Here is a 10,203-nt window from a genome sequence, read left to right on the forward strand (position 1 = left end):
GGCCGGGGTACCGGGTTACCGGGGGCACCGGGGTACCGGGGGCGGGCGGGGCGGCACCGCCTCCCGTCGGACGGGACGGGGCGGGGCGGGACGGGGCGGGGCGGTTCCCCGGGGGGGGGCCGGCACCTGCGGGGCGGGACCGGGACCGGACCCACCTGCTGCTCCGCGGCGGCAGCGTCCCAATCCCTCCGGTACCGCACCGGCAGCGCACCGGTAGCCAGCCATGGGGCGGCGGGGGGGCTGCCCGGCCCCGCTCTGCCTCCTCCTCCTCTTCCTCGTCCTGCTCCAGGTGAGGGCCGGGCCGGGGTGGTGGGACCCTGCCCGGGGCCGTGGGACCCTGCCCGGGGCGGCGGGATCCTGCCCGGGACTCACCCTCTCTCCGGGCAGGCCGGCCACCGGCTGTGCGAGCGGGCAGCACCGTGCCAGCCTGGCTTCACTGCAGAGACCTTCGCCCTCACCGTGCCCCGGGACAGTGTGGCGGCGGGACGGGCGCTGGGACGAGGTAAGGTTGGGTTCGTGGGACCGGGCTGGGTGCGTGGCACTGGGGTTGGCAACGGGGGACGAGGCCGTGGTTCCGTGGGGTGCCGGGGTGGCAACGGGGACAGTCTCTGCCCAGCTCCATGGGTGGTCGTGGGGACCAGGCCATGGGGACGGTGCCACGGTGGTGGGGCCAGGCTCGGTGCACACTGCTGCAGGTGGCATTGGGGCAGCTGTGGCTATACTGGTGGCGGTGCGTGGCTGAGAGGCTGGGGCAGCGTGGTCACCGGTGCTCCCACCGCGGCAGGATGGCGTCGTGGCGCGGGGGCAGCAGGTGCCTCTCCCTGGGGTGCGCCGGCGCGGGCGGCGCTGACTCAGGCGGCACAGACCTGTCGGGGCCGGCAGACGGGGCGTGGGGCCGCGCACGCGCCCGTCCTGCCCCGTGGGGTCCTGGCACTGGGGGTTTGAAGGGATGAACCCACCTTTTGTGGCCGCAGAGCCCCCAGCGCGGCCTCCCCGGGTGGCTCTTGGTGTGGCGATGATGGTGTCTCACCGTGTTGGCACAAAATCCCTGTTCTGGTGTGGTGAGTGCCAGCACTGAGCCCTGCCTGCGTGGTGGCTGTGCCAGGCTGGGCCCTTGCCTGGACTGCCAACAGCCTCCCTCTGCCGCACACAGAGCCCCAGCCAAGGCAGCTGGGTGCTGCCAGCCCTTGGGACGCGGGGGAGGCACCGGGGAAAGGTGTGCCCAGTGAAGCGGGTGCTGGGGACCCACTGTCAGTTTGGGGTGCCCTACACACCCCCTCTCCTTGATCCATGGGTGCTGGGGGGCTGTGCAGTGGCAGGGTGCAGGGTTCCAGGGCAGCGCTTGGACCATTGCCATCTGCGCCAATTAATGGTTGACGGTGGTGCTGGCACCACAGTTGGCTCGGGGTGGCTGGGACGGGTGCGGGCTGAGGGGTGCAGAGCACTGAGCGCCACACTGGGGGTTCCCAAACCCCCTGGCTCTGGAAGGGCTTCACCCAGGCTGCGGGTATCGAGTCAGGAGCCAGACTCTGCCCCACAGCTCTGGAATTGTCTGTTCGTTTACTTTCTGGTTGATCGTTAACGAAGCTGCCTGGCCGCAGCAGCCTGTGCCCATTAGGGCCGTGCCCGATACCCAGGGTGACGGGCAGCCATGTGGCCTCGGTGCCTCCCTGCTGTGCAGGGCTGGTCTCCAGAGCTGGGACCTGCTGGAAAGCCCCTGTCCCAGCACCAGTGCTCCCAGTTTCGGGTCCAGGTGGATGGGGGGGGGGGGGGGGGCGTGGGAGGAGGGAAGGGGACGGGCATCTGTGTCTGCTCATCTGGGCCGTGTGCCAGTCCAGTGATGCCCAGCCATGCCGGTGCGCGAGCACGGTGGGCGCTCGGCAATGCTGCCCCCCGTGCCCCACAGCACACCGGAGCCTGCGGCCGGGCTGCCACGCCGGCCTGTAATTAGGCTGACGAGCTGAGCGCGGTGTTTTCCCTCCAACAGGCCCGGGCAGGCTGCGCACGGCGCCAGGGCTGGGGAGGCGAACACCTGCGTGGGGGCTGCGGCATCGTGGGGCCACGCTGGGACCCGCCACTCTGCTCGGCACGGGGGGGTCTGCGGGGTGGCACAGCTGCGCGGGGCACGGTGGCGCTGGGACGCTCCCCTGGCAGCCCTGGATGGCAGAACCTCGAGAGTCTGAGGTCACGGTGAAACTCGGGTGACGTCAGCGCCGGCGGGACGTGCCGCTCTCGGCACCTTCGCCCCGGCTGCCCGCGGGCTGACATGATCCCCCCCCCCCCAACCTGCCGCCGGCTCCCGCCCTGGCGCTCCCGTGCTTGCACAGCCCACGCGGAGCGGGCACTGCTGGGGTGGTGGCACCCGGGGGTGGTGGCACCCTGCTCTGCCCGTGAGTCAGCCTGTGCCCAGCCTTGGCGTGACGCTGCAGGATATGGGGTGGCTTGGGGGGGTTGCCCCGCTCCCCATCCCGGTGTGGGATCTCATCCCCCTGCCCCGGTTGGCAGCCCGGTAATGCAGGTCTGGCTATGCCAGTGCCCTGGGGTGATGGTGGGGGGCCTGGAAGGGGGGATCCCCCCGAGGGACCCCCCCAGCTCCCTTCGCCTCTCGCCCCACCACTCCCAGGGAGGAGAGGGCCCCCAGCCGTGGGGAGGGGAGGGCTGGCAAGGGCTCGCCTTCCGCCCGGGAGCTGGAAAAACCGGTTGCGCGCGGCGGGGTGGGAGGGAGGGGAGCGGGCGCTGAGCACCCGATGTGGGGCTGGGGGCTGCGCGCTGCCCACTCGCTGCACCCATCTGGCACGCTGCCAGCTCCCAGGGTGCCAAGTGCTGCGCCTGCGCCCATGGGTGCCAGGGTGCCTCTCCCCGCTGCCAACCCCCACTGCGGCAGCGCCCAGCCTGCCCCGGCACGTTCCTGCCCAGCCGGCCCCGCCGGCTCCCCCAGCCCACGGCCTTTGCCGAGGGTCTTGCCGTGGGGCCAAACTGAACTGGCATCGCACCGGTGGGTCCTCCCCAGCTGCCCGGGCTGGGTTGGGGGCACCGTGGCGGGCAGGGCAGGGCAGCCCCCAGCCCAGGGCTCGGCAGTCGCTCCCCACCCGCCTCTGTCCTGCCGCCACCTCTGGATTCCTGGGCTGCATGCGGGCTGACGTAACCCCACGGGACGGCGGGACTGGCCCCGGCAGCAGCGGCCTTGTGCCCGGCATTCGGGCATGCTGTGCTGCCTCCCACCCCAGCACGCCACCTTCCCGCGGTGCAGCCTCGGCACCCGCGCTGCGCGGTGCAGGCCATGCCACGGCCCGTGGCGGCTGTGCCGGCGGGGGCTCCAGCCTGGGTGCCATTGGCTCAAACAAACCATCTCCCAGACAAAGGGTGTTTGTTCGGGAGCTCCCGGCGGCTCATGTGATGCCAGCTGACCGCCACGGCACTGCTCAGAGCCTCCCCCTGGCTTGTACCGTGCCGCAGCGGGGTGCCAGGCTGGTGACACCAGGACACCATCTGCCCCAGTTTGTGGTGGGTGCCCGCTGTCCCTGGGGACTCCCCGCAGCAGAGGTGTCGGTGGTCCCGAAGGGCGCCTGGGCAGGCTGGGTGCCCTGGCTGCCGCCCTGTGCCGTGGGTGTGCTGGGACTGGCACGTTCCTGCCACACAGGTCAATGTCCCCTCCTGCAGCAGGTCGCAGCCTGGGCTGTCCCCGCAGCTGCAGCCGTGGTCCTCGGCCAGGCCGGGGCTTAGGGACCCCCATGGGTCCCCAGGCACTGGGGCACCGTAACCTACCGTCCTGCAGTGCCCTGTGGATCCACCCTGGCAACCCACGGTGGGGCTGGGTGCCAGCGCAGGCGAGTGGGTGCTGCCCTCAGTTTTATTTGAAAAGCAGCCGGAGCAGCAGCACCCTCTGCCACGGGCATGGCAGCAGTGATGTGCCACGCGTGCGGATGTGCTGTGCTGCAGGGGTGCACCGTGCATGGGGATGTGCCACATGGCAGAGATGTGCCATGTGTGGGGATGCAATGGGCACGGTGCCGTACATGGGGATGTGCCGTACCCAGTGCTATAGACAAGGATGTGCCAAGCAGGGACTCACTGTGTTGAGCGCCATTTGCCCCATTGCCATGGGCTGGCAGGGATGCCACGGTACGGCAGGTTGTGCCGTGCCCAGTCCCACACCAAAGACACGGCAGGGATGCACCGTGCATCGTGCTGCATGTCCTGCCCATGCCCAGGATGGGATGCCGGCAGGGTGTGTGGCACTGTGTGTGGTGTGTCCCAGCCACACTTGCGACCCCATGAGCTGTGGCCGTGCCACGTGTGCCCGTGTCACGCTGTTCTGTGCCCTCCTGCTCTGCCACTTGCCCATCCTGCAGTGCCTGGGCATCTGCCCTGGGCAGCACCGGGAGCCCCTGGGCAGCACCGGGAGCCCCCGCGCACTCGCTCTCCGTGTCCCCAGTGAGCTTTGTGGACTGCGGCGAGCAGCAGCGCGCCGTGTATCTCTCGGACGACACGCGCTTCAAGGTGAGCGGGGATGGCATCGTCTCTGCGACCCGGCCCGTGCAGCTCCAGCGGCGGGAGATCGACTTCTCTGTCCACACCTGGGACGCCACGGGCAAGAAGCATGCGGCCAGAGTGACTCTGCGCAGGCGGCGGCACCATCACCATCGCCACCAGCAGCAGCAGGTAAAGCGCAGCCCCTCTCCCCAGGGCCACCGCAGCCCCTCACCCTGGCGCAGGGCTTGGCAAGGTGCCGGCACCACAACGAGCCGCTCTCTCCGCAGGACATGGTGTCCGATGTGCTGACCTTCCCTGAGTCCCGCCATGGCCTCCAGCGGCAGAAGAGGGACTGGGTCATCCCCCCCCATCAACTGCCCTGAGAACGAGCGGGGGCCCTTCCCCAAGAAGCTGGTGCAGGTACGTGGCCCCACAGGGTGCAGGGCAGGGGGGTCCCCAGAGTGCCTGGACCCCTCTAACCCCCGCTCCGCCTCGCCGCCAGATCAAATCCAACAAGGACAAGGAGACCACGGTTTTCTACAGCATCACGGGGCAGGGGGCGGACACCCCCCCCGTGGGGGTCTTCACCATCGAGCGGGAGACGGGGTGGCTGGAGGTGACGAAGCCGCTGGACCGGGAGGAGATCGACAAATATGTGGTGAGTGGGGGGCCAGGATGGGGAGGGGATGGTCACCGAGGCCGCGCACAGGCTGACGGTGCCTCTCGCAGCTCTTCTCCCACGCGGTGTCGGCCAACGGGCAGCCCGTGGAGGACCCCATGGAGATCATCATCACCGTGACGGACCAGAACGACAACCGGCCCGTCTTCACCAAGCAAGTCTTCATCGGCTACATCGAGGAGAACGCGAAGCCGGGTGTGTGGGGGACCGGCGAGCCAGGGGCCCCATGGCTGGGACGATGTGGAGCCCTGAGCCGGAGCTGTGCCGGGGTGTCCAGTGGGTTTTGTCTCGCGAGTAAAACCTCCCCTGCTTGTCCCCATGCCCAGGCACGTCCGTGATGACTGTGGACGCCACGGATGCAGATGATGGGGTCAACGTGAACAACGGCATCATTGGCTACTCCATCCTCAGTGAGGAGCCCCAGAGCGCCCACCGGATGTTTACCATTGACCCGGAGAAGGGCATCATCAGCGTCATCGGCACGGGGCTGGACCGAGAGGTGGGCACCCTCGCCATGTCCCAGGGCACCGTATGGCAGCTCCATGGTGGGACTTGCCGCAGGGAGCCAGGGATGCCAGAGCGTCTGTGCCGGTGGCAAATGCTGTGGCTGGAGAATGGTGGAAGAGGAGGAAAGCGATGCCCTCAGAGGAGAGGGATGTGCCGGATGCCATCCCTGCCCTAACCGTGGTGATGTTGGCTTGCAGACCACTCCCAACTACACGCTGATCATCCAAGCTGCAGACCAGGAGGGCAACGGCCTGACCAACACCGCCACCGCCATCGTGGAAGTCACTGATGCCAATGACAACCCTCCCGTCTTCGACCCCACTGCGGTACCTGAGCCGGCTCCCGCGAGCCGCTGCCCTCCCTGGCCATCACGGCACAAGCCCCGCCAACCCGGGGTGCCCAGGACCAGGCAGGTGACCATCCCTGTCCGCTCTCTTGCAGTATGAGGGGACGGTGAACGAGAACGAGGTGGGGGTGGTGGTGGCCCGGCTGCACGCGACGGACCGGGATGTGCAGGGCTCCCCTGCCTGGCAAGCTGTCTACCGCATCAAGAGCGGGGACCAGGATGGTGACTTCAGCATCACCACCGACCCCAAAACCAACGACGGCATCCTGAAAACCGTCAAGGTGGGTCCTGCCGCCGCGCAGCTGCCCTGGCACCAGCTGCCTCCCTGCTGGTGCTACCCCGGCTCCTCTCTCCCACTCCTCCCAGGGCCTGGATTACGAGACCAAGAGCAAATACAACCTCGTGGTGACGGTGGAGAACGCCGTCCCCTTCACCGTGACCCTGCCACTCTCCACTGCCAGCGTCCTGGTGGTGGTCAGGGATGTGAACGAAGCCCCCGTCTTCGTGCCGCCGGTCAAGAGGGTGGAGGTGATGGAGGACCTGCCGCTGGGGCATGAGGTGACCTCCTACACGGCCCAGGATCCAGACAAGGATCAGAGGCAGAAAATCACGTGAGTTGAGGGAGGTCGGTGGTGGGGGGAGTGCCTGAGGGGCTGCGCTGTGCCCTCTGTGCCAGGCGCCCTTTCCTGGCTGCAGAGCATCTCCCTCGCTTGCCGCAGGTACCGCATGGGCAGTGACCCCGCGGGGTGGCTGGCCATTGACCCTGAGAACGGCATCGTCACGGCAGCCGAGGCGCTGGACCGGGAGTCGGTGCACGCCATCAACAGCACCTACAAAGCCATCGTCCTGGCTGTGGACAGCGGTGAGGAGCACCCTTTGCCCTTTGGGAAGGGGCTGCTGCCACCCGCCCACATCCTACCCAGGCTCCTGGGGCAGGGGCTGGGGCTGGGACCCCCTCCCCGGGCGCCTCGCTAACCCCTGGCCCCGCAGGCTCGCCGGATGCCACTGGCACGGGGACGCTGCTCCTCCTCCTCCAGGACGTGAACGACAATGGGCCGATGCCAGAGCCCCGCATCTTCGACATCTGCAACCGGCAGCCCGAGGAGCAGACGCTGACCATCGTCGACAAGGACCTGCCTCCCAACACCTACCCCTTCCATGCAGCGCTGGAGCACGGCTCTGGCGCCAACTGGACCGTCAGGGTGATCGAACCAGGTAGGTGCCACGTGGCGTGGGGCGGTTGGGGACGCCAGGCCCTCTTGGCTCTCTGCGCTCCCCTGAGAGCAGCTGGTGCCAGTCCCCGCGACGGGCACCGGGCTGGGGCAGTGCCATGTGGCAAAGCCCAGCACCGGTGCCAAGGAGCTCCCCAAACGGGGAGCAGGGACCCTGTCTCTGAGCCCAACCCCTCTCTCTGCCACGCAAGACCTGCTGGTGCTGAAGCTGGTGAAGGAGTTGGAGCCGGGGGAGTACAGCATCTTCCTGCGGCTGACGGACGGCCAGGGCAAGGCGCAGGTGACGCCCGTCAGGGCCCAGGTGTGCGACTGTGAAGGGGAGACCAAAAACTGCGAGCGGAGAGCGTTCATCGCGGGCGGCCTGGGCGTCCCCGCCATCCTGGGCATCCTGGGGGGCATCCTGGCGCTGCTGAGTGAGTACCATGGGACAGGGACGGGACGGGGGTAGGGATGGGGCCACCCTGACGCCAGCACCCTCTGCTCCCAGTCCTCCTGCTGCTGCTGCTGCTCTTCGCCAGGAGGAGGAAGGTGGAGAAGGAGCCGCTTCTCCCACCTGAGGACGACATGCGGGACAATGTCTACCACTACGACGAGGAGGGCGGTGGCGAGGAGGACCAGGTGGGACACTGCGACACCCTCGGTCCTTCCTGCCCCCCGTCCTTCCTGCTCCGGGTCCTGATACAGCGGTGCCTGTGGCTGTCCCTCGAGTCTCGTCCGCTCACGTCCTCCCACTCTGTTCCCACCAGGACTACGACCTGAGCCAGCTCCACCGGGGCCTGGATGCCCGCCCGGAGGTGATCCGCAATGATGTGGCCCCCCCACTGATGGCCGCCCCCCAGTACCGGCCCCGTCCCGCCAACCCTGACGAGATCGGAAACTTCATCGACGAGGTGAGCCCTGACCCCGTGCGGTTCTTGGCAGGGGACTGGGGGGCATGAAGCCCCCATCCGTGCGGGCACCACTGGGGGGCGGCTGTCATGGGCACTGACCCCTCTGCCCCCCCCAGAACCTGAAGGCGGCCGACACGGACCCCACGGCCCCCCCCCTACGACTCCCTGCTGGTGTTCGACTACGAGGGCAGCGGCTCGGAGGCCACCTCGCTCAGCTCCCTCAACTCCTCCGCCTCCGACCGCGACCAGGACTACGACTACCTCAACGACTGGGGCAGCCGCTTCAAGAAGCTGGCGGACCTCTATGGCGGGGGGGAGGAGGATGACTAGGACCTCCCCCCCCCCAGCCCTGGTGCAGATGGCTCGCCTCATTTCACCCCCCCGGACTCACGTCAGCTTTCACCTGGGGGGCGGCTGAATCCCCCTTCAACATCCCCTCAACCTGTTGTCCACATCCCCTTCATTCGGCGTAGGGGAAGCTCAGGGTCACTGGGGCTGGGGGGGGGGTGGTTTGGGGAGCCCGTGTGTTTCCTCGTCCCCCTCAGCTCCAGGCAGGACATGGAGCCATTTGGTCCGTTCCCCGTCCTGGAGCTGAGGTGCTGCTGGCCACGCCAGGAAGGATCAGCTCCTATTCCCCGACGGGGATAGGCCCCCTGCTGCCTCCCTCCCTTTGCCATGGGGGGGAAAGGGTTTCCCTGGCGCTCTCTGAAATACCTCGTGGTCCCACCCCAGCACAACCACTGACCCGCCACTGCGCTCCGCTCACGAAGCCAGTGCCAGAGGAGCGGGGCAGCCCCGGCACCGCGCCTCTGCCGGAGCAGGGCGAGGTGATGGATAAATGCAGACCAAAGATGTGCGGTCGCACACCGTACGTGAGGGAATTACCTTTGATAGAGTACTCACGGGCAGATTTCTGTTTTTCTGAATCCCAGATTATGACGTGATTTCCTACTGTGTTGTGCCAGGTGTAATTAGTGTGCAGTCGATGAAAAGCGTTTTTGGAAATCAAACGGCTTTACTGAAATCCTGAACTGTGTTTAGCTGTTGTTGAGGTTTGTGTTTTTTATTATGGGAAAAGGGTCTGATGCAGGCGGGAAGCCAGCAACGGTTTTGTGTTCATTGATTGTATGGTTTTTATATAAAATTGAGAGAATAAATTGTTTTAAGAAAACCAAAAGCCCTTTTCTGTGTGTGCCTCTGCTCTTCTTGCTTCCTGTACTCAGAGGATGGCGTGCCCAGCAGAGAACCGCTCCTCGGTGTGGCCACACTGCTGCTTCCTCCAACGGGCAGACGGGAAACGCCTGGCTTTGCGTAACGGGGATGGATCCATACCGCAGCACGTGTTTTCTTGTCACCGGGGGCCGGGAGGAGGCTGGGCCGGCAGCAAACAGCAGGTCCTGGCTTTGCCTCGTACCGCATCTGCCTGGGTGAGCCCTAGGGAAAGGAGAAGGACAGGGCATGACGACCCTGCTTGTGCCGTACCACGGAGGCTGTGTGCGCAGCAGCTGGCCAGACGCCCTGCCCCACGCGGGCCGTGCCGCAGAGGCCAGGCTGTTAGCCAGCGGGAGAGCACGGATGTTTGTCCGACCCTGGAATTACTGTGCCCTCCCTTCAGAGGCCCTGCCTGTATGGAGACACAAAGAATAACGTGCCCCGCGGTGCCCGTAGGCTTTCAGAGACATGGCAGCCTGGGAGGCTGGCGAAGGGTTTGCAGCCATCCTGCCTCCTTGCAGTCCTGGATGGGCAAATCGCTAATGGATGCACTTTGCAACGCATGCATGAGCTGTTTATTTCTGGATCACACAATCATGGAATGGTTTGGGCTGGAAGGGACCTCAAAGACCATCCAGTGCCAACTCCCCTGCCATGGGCAGCGACACCCTCCACTGCACCAGGTTGCCCAAAGTCTCATCCAACCCGGCCTGGAACACTTGCAGCCACATTCCATATTCCATGGATGCTGCCAGAGCTCGTGCTCAGCGCAGGGGCGAGCCTGGCGGTGGGATCTCTCCCAAAACACCCGACCTGCCAGAGGGGCTGGTGCTGCCGACACCTGTGGGGAGCGGGAACGGGCAC

General features: G+C 66.9%; 1 protein-coding gene across 1 annotated transcript; it reads left to right on the forward strand.

Annotated features, from left to right (window-relative positions):
- Window positions 1-223: 223 nt before the first annotated feature.
- Window positions 224-8,457, forward strand: LOC104381680 (cadherin-1-like). The gene is given in 18 exon segments (XM_086620858.1): window positions 224-289; window positions 388-502; window positions 4,436-4,662; window positions 4,761-4,835; window positions 4,837-4,893; window positions 4,976-5,131; window positions 5,203-5,347; window positions 5,479-5,651; window positions 5,857-5,985; window positions 6,101-6,286; window positions 6,372-6,616; window positions 6,725-6,867; window positions 6,996-7,220; window positions 7,429-7,650; window positions 7,725-7,855; window positions 7,984-8,127; window positions 8,244-8,276; window positions 8,278-8,457. Coding segments are annotated over 18 exon segments (2,652 nt in total).
- Window positions 8,458-10,203: the final 1,746 nt, after the last annotated feature.

This window comes from Tauraco erythrolophus, chromosome 15 (assembly GCF_009769465.1).
Source record: "Tauraco erythrolophus isolate bTauEry1 chromosome 15, bTauEry1.pri, whole genome shotgun sequence".
NCBI lineage: Eukaryota > Metazoa > Chordata > Aves > Musophagiformes > Musophagidae > Tauraco > Tauraco erythrolophus.